The sequence below is a fragment of the Gossypium arboreum genome, chromosome 6 (assembly GCF_025698485.1).
Source record: "Gossypium arboreum isolate Shixiya-1 chromosome 6, ASM2569848v2, whole genome shotgun sequence".
NCBI lineage: Eukaryota > Viridiplantae > Streptophyta > Magnoliopsida > Malvales > Malvaceae > Gossypium > Gossypium arboreum.
The window spans coordinates 13,684,649-13,702,144 of NC_069075.1; the positions used below are offsets into that span (position 1 = coordinate 13,684,649).

The window sequence follows — 17,496 nt, forward strand, 5'->3', positions numbered from 1 at the left end:
CGATGGTAATTTGACGATGTAAAAGGGAGATCAGAGAAAGAAAGAGATTGAAGCTTTGGCTTTTGTTTCATCAAAATTGGGTCGGATTCTTGGAAAACTAATCGATAATTTGAAGAGAGGTGGTGGAGAGGAGTGTTTTAATGGTGTTCGATCGGAGCTTAGACGACGATGACGACTAGGGTTCATCAAAGGAAGAAAAAAATAAAAGAAATGGAAATTGGAAAGAAGAAAAGGAAATAGTTTTTAAAAATATTGTTTTATTGATTTTTAATATATTTTTAAATTATGACATCACGGTAATGTCATTATGCCACATGTCACAATTCTATTCTGTCACCTATCTTAGACTTAACAACATTTAAAAAAAAAATACCAAACTAGTTGACAAAGAAAAAATTCGGTACCAATTTAAAACAAAAAAAAAACATAAATTCCAATCTAAAAGAAATGAAAAAATTAAAATACTAATTTTATATTTAATCCAAAAAAATTGACCCATCCAACTATTTAGATCATTACAAAAAGTTAAACAATCAACTTCAATAAGCAGAGTTAACATAAATGTGGCAATAATTGCATGTATGTTCTCAACTTCTTCTAATAATATAATTTGTGGGAGAGGAGAATTGTGTGGACGTTGGAGTTTATAATTGTAATCACAAACTTCCCATCAAATTGGTGCAATGAAGCCAGCGAATCAAATGAGACAGCGATTGGCCGTCTTTAATTAGTATTATACTATTATTGCATACATGCATTAATTGAATTTATGGAAATAAAATCATAATCAGAATTATTATTTGGAAAAGCAAATCCCTTTCATTAGTATGACTGAAGCCTTACTGTAAAACCCATGCCATTTTTATAATTTAAGAGATTTAGACCCCAGTACATTTTTGGTTCCAATGAATCCAAAAGCAATGATTGTTGTATGCATTATTAGTTACTAAATGGGCAAGTTTTAATTTTAATCACTTAATTAAAAAAAGTTACAGTAATTAAACTATTAAAAAAATTTTATTTAAGTAATTGGGGCTAAAAAGTAATGCTATATGACTTTTTCTGTTTGCATTTCTTGCACCAATCGAAATTTCTTTTTCTTTTCTCTTCTACAATTCTTTTTTTTTTTCCATGAAACAGCTTTGGATGTCATAAATTTTGTGAACCAAAATTCAAATAGTTTTTTTCTTTGATATTTGACACTGACTGTTAGATCAACTTGGATCTAAGGTATGTTCTTATACTTGTCGATGGGTACTAATCCACTGTCTCGATCATTGAGTTATCTCTTGGAGTTTGCTAGCAAAACCTAAGAAAAAACTTAATAAACCAGTGACTTAAATAAAAACTTTTGAATAGTTTAATAACTAAATTATAACTTTTTTTAGTTAAGTTAAGTGACCAAATCAAAAACTTACCCATAGTTTAGTGACTAATAGTATATTTTATCTTTGTATTTTGTGGTCTAATTATGAATTTTATCTCTCTATTTTATAAAAATTGAAAAATTAGGCTCAGGTTTCTCAAAAATATGTTCTATTTTCATTTTATATTGAAAAAATTAAAATACATTTGGTAAATAAACATAAAATTTGTTTTCCATGATAAAAACATGAAATCATATTTGGTATTTGTTTTTCTACAATAGAAATATGAGAAATAAAATTAACATATACATTTATATGGATTTGAATCACAATATCATATTTAAAATTTAAAATTATTAAAAAAGTATTTTTATATTTATATAGATTTGAATCATAATTAGTTGAAAATTCTTATTTTCATCATTTTCAATTTTAAAAACATTTTTTAAAAACAACCTTTTATTATTTTCTAACTTTTACATATTTTTATTTAAATTTCCAAAAGTGATTTTTAAAATTTTCATCCGAATGCATTACCTTAAATGTTTTCAAATTTCCAAGAAAACAGCACCAAACAGAGCCATAGTCAAAGATGATGTTTATATTTCAATTTAGGCAACTGATTTGTACTAATTGTTTACTTATAAATTGATGAACTATAAACTGTTAAGGCATTGAGTTATTCAATGGTAAGATTTAATAGTCATTTAATTTCTTAAATTACATTAAATTCATACTTAAACAATCCTTTATCAATCTGTTTGATAAGGCTATTAAATATTAATAAAGACTGCTTAAAATATTGTCCCCACCGATTTTACCAAGTTAGGTCGTTACCATTAATGTTCAGACAATGCTAATTTATTTGGGTACATTATTAGAAAATACTAAATAGGAAGGCTATCGCTTTACTTTGCAACTCCATCTGGGAACAATTTTTTATTTTCTATTCAGAATTTAGTTATGCAAATAAAATTAAGAAATAATTAATAATGTTAAACTTTTTTTCCATACAATATTAGGAGTGAGGACTGAGGTTTCAACCCGCGTTAAATAAGTGTCTGACAAGAATATTAACCGCCGTTCCATATAAGTTCAATAATTTATATATAAAATCAATATGCAATAAATTATTAAACACAATAATTCAAGTGCATGTGTTTATTAGCAAGGCATAATAATAAATTTACATTTTAATGTTGCTTTGACCTTAATTCTTTTTTAATTACTTTAACCTTTAAAATTTAGTTAATATTTTTAAGATAAAAACCTTAACAAGATAAGTAAAATTTTAATGGTGGCTACTTATGTAACAATACAAGTATACTTCATAAAAATTTAAATAAATCAATAAAAATAATTAAAAATTCAACAAATTTTAATTATTTTAAAATACGCAGACAGTTACACAAAATATGACATGAATGCCATTACTTTTTTTTTAATAATTTAATAAAGCAATTTGACTGCCAAATTATATAAAAGAGCATGGGAGAGAATTTATATCTAGAAAGAAAAACAAATTATTTACCTAATTATCAAATAAATTATCATTTTATATATAGCCATCAATTGGTGAAGCATTAAATTAAAACTGAAAGTGATTGATAAAATGGTTGAAAATGGCGTGCTTGAAATACATGATTAAACACTCAAAACAATGAAACAAAACATGTCAAAAGTATTATTAAAGTAAAAATACATATATATATATATATATATATATATAAATTGCCTAATTAAGCTTTCAATTTTCTCACCGAGGCATGATCACGGCCTTGAGAGGGTTCTTCATCACAACTGTGAAAGAATATGTCTCGGTCAAATCCGGTGGGGCACCCGGAACTGGAACCCACTTGAATGCTTGAACCATCTTTGCTATCAACAAGTTTATGTGCAAAATGCCTAGGTTCCAAGCCGGACAAATCCGTCTCCCTGCCCCAAACGGCACCATTTTCACCGCACGAGTCCCGGTGACGTCGACACCGACCCCGTCACCGTGCAAGAACCTCTCGGGTCGGAACTCACCTGGATCCGACCATATATCTGGATTCTCAGTGATCCATGCAGTGTAGAACTCGACGTGAACCCCTGCGGGGATTGTGTAGCCGCCAAGCTCAGTGTCTTTTATAGCTGCATGAGATAGGAGGAAATGGCCCGGAGGGTGTCGCCGGAGCGTTTCTTTAACGACGGCTTCGAGGTAAGGCATTTTCTCTATATCTTCTTCTTTGATATCACCATTTTTGCCTACACAATCCACGATTTCTTGGTAAAGTTTCTCTTGGATATCTTGATTCATTACCAAATTAAGCATGGCCCATTCAACTGTCGTGGTACTCGTATCGGTACCGGCACTGATCACCTCTGAACATAGGGTAACGTACTCTTCTTCCCCCAACGGACCTCGGGTTGGTGGCTCTAGTCCGAAGAGTGAGTCTATATAGGCTGCACCGATTGGACTCACCATTTCTTGGTTAGGGTTTTCACCTTTCTCAACAAAAGCTCTCCGGTTCTTTATTAATGGAGCCAAGCAATCCAATTGCCTCTTTCTTAGTGCTTTGGCCTCTTTCATTTGCCGACGAAACAACGGAGTGAGGATCGGCAAGAAATCCGGTAGCTGCGGCGATGTTACCAGCATTACATCTTTGAGTATGCTTTCGATTTTCTTAATCCGTTCTTCGGAGATCTTTGCACCAAAACATAAACAGATCAAGATGCTACATATAGTGAGCCTGCAATTGCTCATTACCTCCACGAACCCATTCTCAAAAGCCTCACTTTTGATCCTTTTCATATGGTTTTCGATTGCCCATTTGCGGATCCAACTACATTGCTTCACTCTCGTAGGGGTTATAAGCTCGGTGACGAGGTTCTTGCGCAGGGTTCGCCAGAGAGGTCCGTACTCGGCGGAGTTGATAGCGCATTTTCCGACGCTAAACACGAGCCGGATCGGGGAGTCCGGTGGACGGGAAGCGAAAGTGTGGCCTTTTTGAACCAAAGCTTCATGGATGAGACTCGAATCTGTAACAATCACCATGGTCCGTTGCCCCATTCGCAAGGTGAAAATTGGACCGTATAGTTTACGTAGCTCACCTACTATAAAGACGAAATGTCGACGTTGGAGAATGATTTGGATCAGGTTTCCAACGAATGGCCAACGAGGCGGTCCTGGAGGGAGGTTCTTAGGGCCACCGCCAGTGACCGACGAGTACCGCCACCATAGACGGATGAAAATAAGTGCCAAACCGATAATGAAAAGGTCCATCAACTCCATTTTTTCTCTAAACAAGGAAAAAAGGGCCCGGGGGAGGAGGAAAGGAGTGGCTAGTATGTAACAAGGGAATGAAAATTTCGTGGTAGGTTTTATAGAAGATGAAAAGAGAGTGAGGATTAAATGAAATCGTTCCACCAGCTATCCGTATATTAATTTCTTCTATCTTTTTGAATGTGAACAGATACAAGTCAAGTTAAAAGAGTCAACAGTCACTAAAATATAATATGGCAATGGCAAGTACATATTTTATAATTTTACAGCTAATTTTATCAATCAATGGCAATAGTGTATCATATATATTTGTGCACTGACAAACGGTTAAAAAAAAAAAGCGAAAATAAATTACTTTTCTGAATATCCGAACAAAATTAATGTGAAGACGAAGATAAATGTGATAATACCAATATTTGTGCTAATTGCTCGGCCATTTAGTTGTGCAGGTGCTGATTTAGTTAGTTACTTGTTTGATCATAAATAGAGGGAATCCGATAGCAATAATGGATGGATGCCTACCTACGTGGGATGTGGGTACGTAGGCTATAAAGGGGATTAGTTGGTTTTTGGAGTTTGTTAATTAACTAATAAAGTAGGTGTTAAATATAGATAATCCTCAAAACTTAAAAATCCTAACAAGTATGTATTATAAATTTGTAATAAAGTTGGTGCATGTACATGCATTTAAGTATAGTTTGATTGCATTTACGTACATATATATATTAAAAAAAAAGTTAAAATGGGGATTAGGTGGGAAAAGATTATTGGTGTGACATTGTAGGCAGTGGGTATCAGCAATGTAAGACGACAACCATTGGTGAACTTGCCTGACCTAAAATGGTAACCGGGAGTTAATGTGTAAGGGAGCTGCTTACCTGTAACTTTTAATGAACCATATGCAAAACTTTCAAGCTTTACTTATTTTATGTATTCATTTCTTATTTTCTAAAACAGGACGTAGTACTATATTTAGATATTAATGAATGTTTTGTGATAAGAAAGAAAAATTGAACTTCGGAGATATGGGACCAAAATCAAAGCACATGGCTATGCCTAGAGATGTTTATGGGCCGGGTCGGGTTGGGTTCGGGCTGAGCTCAACTAAAAAATCATGCCTATTTATTGGGCTCCGGCCGGGTCGGGCCCAAAAAATGAGCTTAAAATTTTGTTCAAGCCCGATCCGGATAAAAATACTAAAATTCGGGCCCGGTCTAGCCCGCTCAGATTAATTTTTATATTATTTTAAATATATATAATACATCAAAATACAAAAATATCAAAATAAATATTTCTCAACAAATTAAAAATAAATTTTAAAAATATGTAGACTTAAATAACACTAAGATAATTGCAACTTAACAAGCAAATGCTTCTAAAATAATAAAAAATTAACAAATGCCTTTCAAATAATAAGAAAATTAAAAATAAAATAAATTTTATACAATATCCAAACAATAACGACAAAATAATAGTAACATAATAGTAAAACTGTAGCAAAATAGGGAGAAAACAACAAGAAAATAACATTCAAAAATAAAAAAAAATATGCAAATTTTTTTTATCCTTTAGTGATTCGGGCCGGGCCGGGCTCGGGCTAAAAATACGTTACTCGAGACTCGGCCCATTTTTTAAACGGGCCTTATTTTTTTGTCCAAGTCTATTTTTCGGGCCTATATTTTTGTCCAAATCCTCCCACATTTCGGGCGGGCCTTTGGGCCGGGCCAGATAGCCCAGCCCATGCACACCTCTATCTATGCCCTCTTTATCTGCCATTTTTTTTAGGAAGTCATTCCTAATTCATTTTAAGCAAAAGGTTAAACAATTATATATATTTTTAATTAAAATTTACTTCAATTATTTTTACTTATAAATCATATTTAAACTATATTCTATTACACAAAGTGGTTTAAGAAAAACTCTTAACCAATCATTCACACGTATATATTTAAAACAAAACTAAATTAAAAAAGAATAGAATAGAATTAAATTATAAAAAATCAAATTAAATTAAATTAAAACTTTTCCAAAAATAATTTACACTCTTTTCCTCCCCATAATTATTTCATCTATTTTAATTCCCTTTCTTTATATTGCTAGATAATATAACGTCCCAGTTTGACTATCTAATCGGCGAATAAGGATGGTACTGGAAAACAGAAAACATTTCATAAAGACAAAGACATTGGTTTTGGTAGTTAAGTTGCAACCAATATGATTTAAATAAACAATCTTAAAATGACGTTTGGTGAAGTAATATATTTTAAAATAAAACTAAAGAAAAATAAAGATAAAATTTTCCAAACTGTCGCTCAATAGATAAATATCTAAGACACAAATCTAAAGGGAAAATAAGAGTAAGTTTTAATTCAAATAACACAAAGGTAAATAAAATGGCAAAGTGCCATCATTCGTTATGTGCAAATTATTCAATAAAAGAAATTCAAATTCGCTTTTACAGTTCAATTACAAGAGACTTAGACCACAGGCCACCCGAATTGATATACATGTTACAACAGAACAAAGGATGGCTCACAAAAGAGTCTGCTGGCTGGCTAAGTCTGTAATAGCCTATTTTTAGTGAAATCAGAATAGTAGTTTCAAGACCACAAATTTGAGTCTGAAAGAAAATTTATTTTAATATTATTTTATGGTCTGCATTATGATAGGAATATCGTATAAAAATTTCGTTAAGAAAATTTTATCGATTACATGATTAATTGATAAAATGACCAAATTGCATAAAATGCAAAAGTTGAATTCTAGTAGCTAAAAGGATCAAGTAGCTATGGAATTCAAAGTTGGAGGTCTTTTTATGGCAATTAGACCATTTAGTGGAGTTAGTAGATAAGTATGGTGATTCATCCATGGAAATTTAATTAAAGAAAATGATGAAATTGGAAGGAAAAAGATGAAAAGATGACAAATTAATAAAACAAGAAAATATCATCATTTTTTCATCATCTTTCCCAAAATTAAATCCATGGAAACCCTAGCTAAGAGAAAAGAGTTCAAACAAACTTTGTTGGCTTAATTAGGTATGTATCCTTGCCTCTTTTTAATGATTTTTAATTTCCGAGATCGTAATAGCTTAATCTAGCTATCTCGGGGATTAATTTGTAAAGTTACCAAAGTGTTAAACTTTTTATATGAATGAATATAGATGAATTATGAAATTTATGGTAGAAAATGAAAGGTTGTTAATAGATAAATAACTTTTGTAAAGGAAATTTTGATTAAATTGTGATTTAGGGACTAAATTGAGAAGATGTAAAATTTATAGAAAAAATTCTAAATTTTGTGAAATACATGGGCTATAAATGTTATATGTAAAAATTAGCTAGGCTTGGAATAAGGATTCAATTATATGAATTTCATTTTCCGAGCCTAGGGATGAAATCGTAATTAATCAAAATTATAGGGGCAAAATGGTAATTTTTGCCTAAGATGTGAATTGAATGGAATTGAATGTGAACTTTATTAAATTGAGTTATATTTACTCGTATAGATCCGGATAGATCAAATACGGAGCTAGATCGAGGTAAAAAAAAAGTAACGGATTAGTAGCTGTGTTTACGAACATTGTCGAGGTAAGTTCGTGTAACTAAATTGTATATTTATACGTTTGAATTAAATGTTGCGTATGTGATTTGTATAATTGTTAAGTATGAAAATAAATCACATATTCGACAATGTTTGACAAGAAATAAATCCCATTTGAGCAAATAAAATGAGATGGATACAGGGTTCCCGGAGTGGTTGTGGTTTTGCATCACACCATAGCTTGCAAGAATGTCCCGTTATAGCTCACCTGAGCATCCTGATATAAGCTCTCTTGAGCTTTCCGATACATGGTTCTTCCAAATTTCTCGTTTATATGCTCCTATAAGCATTCTAATTGGTAGTGATCCTGCATGTGTTGCGGACACACTGCAGCTCTTATGAGCATCCCAATATAAGGCTATCCAGAGCTTCCTGATTAAAATCTCTTTCATGAACTTCTTGATAATAGTTCTTCGGAGTTACCCGTTAAGCTCGCATGAACTTTCTGATTTAAGCTCTTATGAGCTTTTTGTTATTAAGTCCGGATAAGCTTCCCGTTATAAGCTCACATGAGCTTTTTGTTATTTGGCTTGGAAGATCTTACCGTTTAAATGCTAAATGAGCATTCTTGAATATGAATTGACGGAATATAGTATGTACACTTTGTGTATACTAACCATGTATCCATCAATATTATATGTGGTTCAACGGGTAAAGTTATGATAAATGACAATATGAGTTTGTGATGAAAGATTATGGATATATATATATTTGACTACATGAATATGACTTGTATATGAAGATTAAATATATGTTATGGAAATTATATGAATAAGCAATCTTGATTAATGATAAGTTCATACTTGTTTATTGATATTCAAGTAAAATAAATGACTAACATTTTTATAAGGATATGTGTATAGGCTATTGGCCAACTTGCTTTGAATATATTAATTATATTTACCTTAAATGCAACTAAATGGTAAGTTAACTTCCCGTTATACGAACTTACTAAGCATTAAATGCTTACTCTATTTCACTTCCTCTATTTTATAGTAATTTGGAAGCTTGGCAGAGATATCTCATACTATTCATCGGCTTGTGTCAGTATATATATATGTAGTAAACTATATTTTGGTTATAATGGCATGTATAGGCTAAATTTGGTCAATGATGGCATGTAAATATTGAGTTTAATCTAGCCATTGGCATGGCTTGTGGTTGATATAGTTTGATATATATATATATATATAAGGTCTTAATATGTTTGATATGGATTGAAATGGATGAATGATAGAAATTTACATAGGCATATTGAGGAGTGATCTGAGATAACATGATTGATGAAAAATGCATATATGTTTATATGAACAACTAGGTAAGAATGAGTACTGATTTTACATAGACTTACCTGGAAGACAACATTATCACAAAATTAGCTGGAATTTAACAAGAACACAAGTGAAAGGAACTCACCAGAGATCACCAAAAAAGCTTTGCCCATTCTACGAGTTCTTTTCTTTTGCACTCGGGCCTTCTTCTGTTTCTTTAGCTAAATAAAATTAAACACTCTATTAAATACATAAGCAACTAAACTTTAATGTAAAAAAAAGAATCGAAAACATGCAAATGTTAACCAGAAGGGAGTTTCCTTCCCTCCGACCTCCAGTAGAAGCCTGTATAAATGGGTCATACAACCCTATCATTCACTGGATATTAAACTAAGGAAAGATTCAAGAATTTACCAGCAATTGGCTTGAAAAAGTCAGTTACTAATCAAGTTGAAGGCTGGTACCTTCTTCATACAGCGAAGAACGCACTAGGTTTGTTCTGAAAGAACAAGGATGAATAGAGAAACGAAAAATAAAGTCCTTCTCTATAGGTAACAAAGTATAATTAGGTACTTGTGACCAAAAAAACTTTTTTGGTACCAATTTGGAAAAATGGTATAGTTTAGGTACCACTTTAGGTAACGGAGTATAATTTAGGTACCACTTATTAACCAAAAAAAATGTTTGATTACTAATTTAAGAAAAAAGGGTATAATTTAAGTATCATTTTGTAATTTAAGCCTAAGCAAAATAATTAAGTCATCCGCTCCTTTTTACCTAACAGGTAACAATAGAATAACATAGCTTATTATTTTAGAAATATTTGTGAGAGTGATTGAAGAGTTTCTTTTTACAAATTGAAAAAGAAAACGAGTGGATGTTTTGCTTATCCTCTTTGTATAATTTTTTATTACTTTATTATATCCTTCTTTAATGGTGGTATTTTGTTACAGTGAAAATTTAAAATTTTAAAAATCAGATCGGTTTGTAATATTTATAGCAATAATTTTTTTTGAAAAGTATTTTTTCTTTGTGTGAGATAGATCCTAGACGTTGTTAGCTTTCAACCGAACGACCTTTTTTGCTATTTTCGTACTATGAATTATTTTAAGTGCGGGATCAAACAATCATGAATCAAACAAAGAATTAGAAACAATCTCTTACTTTCAGTAGGAAAGTAATTCTCTTTCCATAGAAACCAATATAATTGTCATTATCAGGAAATAGAATTTATACTTAGAAAATAAATTTCTCACTATTTTTGGGTAGAATAATAATATCTCAAAGTTGTATATGTTTAGCCTTACCAATGTCATCTATTTATAGAGAAAGATAGAAGAATTCTAGGTTGAATTGTAAAATACAAATAATATTATTTGATAAAAAAAATAGTCTACTAGTTTAACTAGGAAAGGAGGGGCGCACACCCTAGTTAAATATACTAAGTTTGTCACCCCTTATATTTATTATGAGAGGTTTTGAGCCTCTCCTGTATTGGGTCTAATTATATGTGATTCCTGAACTTTTAAGCCAACATTTTATAATTTAATCCAACTCAATACATGTTTTTCTATTTTTTCAAAATAAATATTATTTATTTTTATTTAGATAAATTAATTTTTCTAATTAAATAGTTTTCTCAACGCAATTATAATTCCGTTAAATTCATGACAACTTTACCATAAAAGAATCTATGAGAAATATATTTAATTTTCTTATTTAATGGATTCACAATGACTAATTAATTTAATTCTATTTTTGAATTTCAATTATTTAATTAAATAATAATTAAAAAACTAAATTAATTCTCAAGTCATTTCCATATTTAATAGGAAAACACATTCATTTCCAAATGCAACCCATTTCTTCAACTTTATCATTTCCATCCATTTTTGTTCGTTTAATTGTTTATATAATTCATTTATGGTTTCAACAAGCTAGTAGAGGAACCGATTAGATGTATATAATTAAAGCTTAAATGATTTATAATTAAATTCTAACTTTTCACCTATTAATCGTACTTATTTAGTTACTGAAGTTATTTCATTATAAAATTGTTACAGAACTCTTCCTAATTACATACATATAAATCATTTTCTAGAAACTCAATAAACCTACATTTTCTCCTCTTTTAATATGCCTATTTAACCTAACTGTTTTCTATTGCATTAATATAAAACGTGAATTTCCCACTTTTAATATGCCTATTTAACCTAACTGTTTTCTATGGCATTAATATAAAATGTGAATTTCCGTCTAAGAAAATGATTTTGGGGATTTGAGGGTACTTATTTAATTTTAAAATAAATTACTTTTAACATATTTTATATTGTTTCTGAAACGATTGCCGTTATATATAAATTCAATATTAGGAAGCATAAATAAAAATTGTAATTGAAATTTTATTTTAAATATTAATTCCATTTCAATATATGAAACTTTTTAAGCTAACAATATTAAAATATAATATTATTGATAGGGCAAACTATAAAATAATCATTTATGTATGGTTTAAATTACATTTTGATCATAGAACTTTAATTTATTACGTTTTGATGACTGACATTGTCGATTTATAATATTTTGGTCACTGTGTTATTATCCAAGGTTAGCGGTGTAACGAAAGCGTGACATGGCATAAATTATGTCGTTAAATATTGACGTGTCATTCATGTCATCCCTACAAAATTTAAATACATTTTTTTTAAAAAAAACTTTTTTATCTTCTTTCTACTTCATTTCCTTTTTATTTTTTCTTATACTTTCCATTCTTCTTAATTTTCCATGAACTCACCATCTCTAAAGCACACTTCTTCTCTCAAGTTTCATCCCAACTTTTTAATTGATATGATTCGAAGAGTTGATTAAATATAAATTTTAAAAATAAATCTCATATTTTTCTTAAAACTAGAAAAATAGAAAGTAGATTTAATAAGTTTCTCATCTTCTATCAAACCAAACAAGAGGAAAACAAAATAATGGCAAATTTATCATAGCAACACAGTCACAAGCCCAACTTCTCAAAATTCCCCAATATCTAATTCAGGCAAACCTATCAAACAATGTCACCTTCACCACTACTCCTAATCTCATTCACCACACTCTATCAACATCATTCACTTATCAAATAAACCTATATTCAAATCAACTAAAAACCCAAGCAAACAACAACCGATAAGCACAAAAAAAAAAAAAAAAACACGTACACACATTGATCTAAATATCAGACTTCTAACAAAGAAAATGTGTCAAAAATAAGGGAGACTATCGATGCAAAAATAAAAGAGGATCAAATTCGGGTCAAACAGTTGGAGGTACTTCGGCAACTTGCTAGTCAATCCCAACGGTCAAGAAAGAGGTATTGGTGAGGAGGAGCACATATGAAAAAATTGGAGTCGAAGATCCAAGCTTGGGTAGTACAAAAGTTGGGTTTTATATTTAAGGATTTTTAGTGGGTTTTGAAGAAAAATTATTAGAGATTTGTGGAGAGGTAGTCGATGGAGCAATTCAATGTATCTTTGTTGAAGGCAACACTGATGACAACATTTGAGTAGACGACAAGTGATGATGAATGAAGCTTTGAGGGAGGGAGAGTTGGGAGAGACGAGAGAAAAATGATGAGTCGAAGAAAAAATAAGAAAAAAATGGAGAAATAAAGAAAAAGGAAATAAATGAAATAAAATGATTTTTTTTAAAAAAAATATGTTTAAATTATGTGGTGATGACGTGGATGACACATCAAAATTTAACGACATAATTTGTGCCATGTCAGACTTTCGTTACACCACTATTGTCAGAAAATGACACAATGATTACAATGTTACAAATCAATAACATTAATGACCAAAACATACATAAATTAAAATTTAAAAACCAAAACATAATTTAAACCATACATAAGTGACTATTTTTGTATTTTACCCTCATTGATATATGTCAACATTCTTCTTTCCATTTGCAATTTACATATGATAAATTTGCTTCGAATGAATATAAAATTTTGAGTTTAATCTACACCTCATCTTGAAGTTGCTTCATAATTACAGATCCTTCATTTTATAAGTTACTGTAATGCTTAACTTCTGCTTGCAATTTCTTTTTCTTTTTCATGAAGAAAATTTGATTTATTTTGAAATGAACTTTGTAACTAATTTGTCTGCACAAATTCAAACTATTCAAATATAACAGGGAACATCATAATGTTAGTAGAATAGAATATTTTACATACATATATAAATAGCTTTGATATCCAAACATTTTAAAAACCTTCACTACACATTTAAATCAAAATGTATTAACTGATCGAGTCTTAACTCGATTGGTATAGACATTATTGTCAACGTAGGAGGACATGGGTTCGAATGCACTAAAGCGTATTATCCTCCTATTTATGGATTTGGGGAGGGGTTATAGGTAATTCTAGATATTGTATAAAAAAGAGCAGATATAATTAGAACCTATAAGTTTAATTTCTTGAGGGTTGCAAATAATAAATTTAATTAAAATTTTAATAATATATACCCACTCTCTTTAACAGTTACAACAAGTGATCTTAACCTCTTACACATCCCGTGATGATCCTCCCCACTTTCAAAGAAATATTACTTACTTAAACAAAAAAGTGCTAAAAACTTTTAGTATAATAACTTATACAAGTCTCTCTCTTAAATAGATTTTTGAGACTTGTTAATATAGAATATCTATAGCAATCCCATTAAAACAATAATACAATAAACAATAAAAAATAAATCAAACGTGGACTCTTGGCAACTAATCTCATTGAGTTTCAATCCAATCCAAATGTCCATGTTGTAAGTGATTGTCTCTGGTGATCTAATTTGATCCAAACTTCCATGTGAGTTTTTCGAGTAATATGATATTTGTTGAGTATGACTCCTATTTCAGTCAAATTTGAGAAATAATCTTCCAGTTGAACTCTGTTTATTTGTTTTAATCAAACTCTGATTAGTTTAGATTATTTTATTATTATTTGACCTATGAATTTAGCTTATAAATAGGCTTTTTTACAACCTTAGAAAATAAACCCATTAGAAATTAGAACTCTAACACTTTTAGAGAATTTTGTGTTTACATTTTGAGAGTTCTTTGTTTTCGAGTTTTTGAGGTTTAGTTTTTATCTCCATCTTTTGTACTCTTTTTTCTTTTTCCATTATAGTAAAATTATCTTTGCCTATGGTTTTTTATCCTTTTTGGAGGGGTTTTCCCATATTAAATTTGTGTGTTCAATTTCTCAATTTCTTCTGCTATTTTTACTTGTGCGTTGCTTAATCGGGTTGATCCCCAACAAGTGGTATCAAAGCTAGTTCAATTTTTGTAGATCAGCCCATTCAGAGATGGCAGCAACAAGGTTTGAAATTGAGACGTTAGATGGTGTCACAAATTTTAATTGGTGGTAAATTCAGATGATGATAATTCTAGTTCTAACTGGTTTGAAAAAGATTATTACTGGGGAAAAGCTTGAGAATCTAAATCAAACAAAATGAGAAGAGCTTGATGAAAAGGCCTTGTCTGCAATCCAATTGTGCCTCATGAATACAATATTGCAGGAGGTATTGATGGAGAAGACCTCATCTGCATTGTGGAAAAAGTTAGAAACTCTTTATGCGGCTAAGTCTTTGGCTAAACATTTAGTATTGAAACAATGTCTATTTATGTTTCACATGAATAAAGGTGAGCTTCTTAGAGATCACATCAGTCAATTCATTACTTTTTTAAATAATTTAAAGAACGTTGAGGTTTAGATTGACGATTAAGATCAGGTTATGTTATTATTATGCTCTTTATCCCATCCATACAAATCTTTCAGGTAGACCTGATTTATGACAGAGACAAACTCTCGTTCGAAGATGTGAGGGGTTAGTTGTTGAGTAGAGACAAACTCAACAATAAGTTTGGTTCGGATAGCAAAGCAGATAGGCAAGCTTCCGGTTTGGTAACATTAAAGAAGCGAGACAAAATGTGTCGCTATTGTAAGAAGTTAGGTCACGTCAAAGTAGATTGTTATAAACTGCAAAATAAAGGATTGCTGAGAGTAACGAGGAAGATGTAGCTGGTGCTAATTTGGCCGAAAAAAGCGGTGATGGTTTCTTGTTAATGCCAACGAGCAAAAGCTTCGAGCTTACGTCCAAGTGGATCCTAGATTCGAGATGTTCTTTCCACATGTGTCTCAATAGAGAATGGTTTTTTACATATAGTTCGGTTGAAGGTCGAGTTGTGCGCATGGGAAACTATTCATCCAGTAAGGTAATTGGTATTGGTATTGTTAAAATTAGGATGCATGATGGGACGATTAGGACACTCTCAGATGTCAAGTCTATACCTGATTTACGAAAGAATCTCATCTCCTTGAGTATTTTAGACTCGAAAGGATGCAGAATCAACATCGAGTCGAGCGACATTAAGGTATCTTGTGGAGCTCTCGTTTTGTTAAAGGATAAAAGGACCAGTAGTTTTTATATTTTGGAAGGTTCTATAGTGACCAGTGAGATTGGACGTCCCTCGTCCATTATGGAGTCGAAGTCAACTCGATTGGAGCGGAGGCAACTTGGTCATAGGAGGGAAAAATGCATGACCGTTTCATTGAAGAGAGGTTCTCTTTTGAATGCAGGTTATGAAAAGTTAGGGCACTGTGTTCGTGAAAATTAGACCCGGGCTAGTTTTGATTTGGCAGTGTACAAGTCGAAGGCTATAAGTCTTCCAGTTTCTAAGCACAGATTCGACTCAATTAATTCCTTGCATAGTTCAAAATAGGTCCGTGGCGGGCTTTAGCAAAGATGTCATTGTGGAAATTTGAGTTAAGGTGGAGATTTGTTCAGTATGACTCATATTTCAGTCAAATTTGAGAAATAATCTTCCAGTTAAACTCTGTTTATTTGTTTCAATCAAACTCTAATTAGTTTAGATTATTTTATTATTATTTGACCTATGAATTTAGCCTATAAATAGGCTCTTTTACAACCTTAGAAAATACACCATTAGAGATTAGAACTCTTAACACTTTTAGAGAATTTTGTGTTTATGTTTTGAGGGTTCTTTGTTTTTGAGTTTTCGTGATTTAACACTTTTCGTTCTTTTGCCATTATAGTAAAATTATCTTTGCCCGTGGTTTTTTATCCTCTTTGGAGGGTTTTTTTGTAACACCCCCTAACCCCAAACCGTTGCCGGAACGAGGTTATGAGGCATTACCGGACATATCAGACAACTTACGAATAATTTACAATTAATATAACTTTCATAGTATAATATAATAATTAAGTCACTATCTTGGACTCTCGAAGTTCAACACGTATTAAAAGAAGAACGGAACTTGTTCGCGTATTCCAAATATTTATTTTTTATAAAAATTTCGGCAGCATTTCTGCTTATTTTTACGTAAACCTCCTGCAAATTCAAACCAAAACTACCAACACTAATGTTTCACATTCATATAACTAATATTTATATCATTAACATAAATTTTAACTTAATAACTATCATAGCATCATTCAAAAATTGATGAAAAACTTCATTCATTTAACAACTTAATGTTCATGTATCAAAATATCATGTACTTTCCTTACTATTTCATTTAACCATTTAGATCTTATATTCATTCTTCACTACCCAAAGTAATATACATATTTAAGTGACTGAACAACACCTATGTACATGCCACCTTTACCCAAAAGAAAAATATACATCACCAAGTTTGTGGTGGAGTCGGGATTGTTCTGGATGCTGAGCCGGGACACTTGACTTCTACTAACCTGCTCACGGAAACAACCGTACGCTGAGTATAGATATACTCAGTGGTATTACTATAAATAAAAACTATTTAATATTAATAAATTACAAACATCAACCATAAATTTTATAATTATTTAAACTACTTTTATATATAATTATTTTACTTCATAAATCTTAAATTCATAATTCATTTTTCTCATACTAATTCAATTCATAATTTAGTTCATACATTCTTTCTCATACT

The 17,496-nt window shown here is 30.9% G+C and overlaps 1 protein-coding gene across 1 annotated transcript; it reads right to left on the bottom strand.

Moving 5' to 3' along the window:
* Nucleotides 1-2,890: 2,890 nt before the first annotated feature.
* LOC108485338 (cytochrome P450 77A2-like) lies at nt 2,891-4,682 on the bottom strand. The gene has a single exon (XM_017789154.2). It carries the CDS (start codon nt 4,639-4,641, stop codon nt 3,124-3,126), a length of 1,518 nt encoding a protein of 505 aa, XP_017644643.2. The 5' UTR covers nt 4,642-4,682; the 3' UTR covers nt 2,891-3,123.
* Between the last annotated feature and the right edge of the window lie 12,814 nt (nt 4,683-17,496).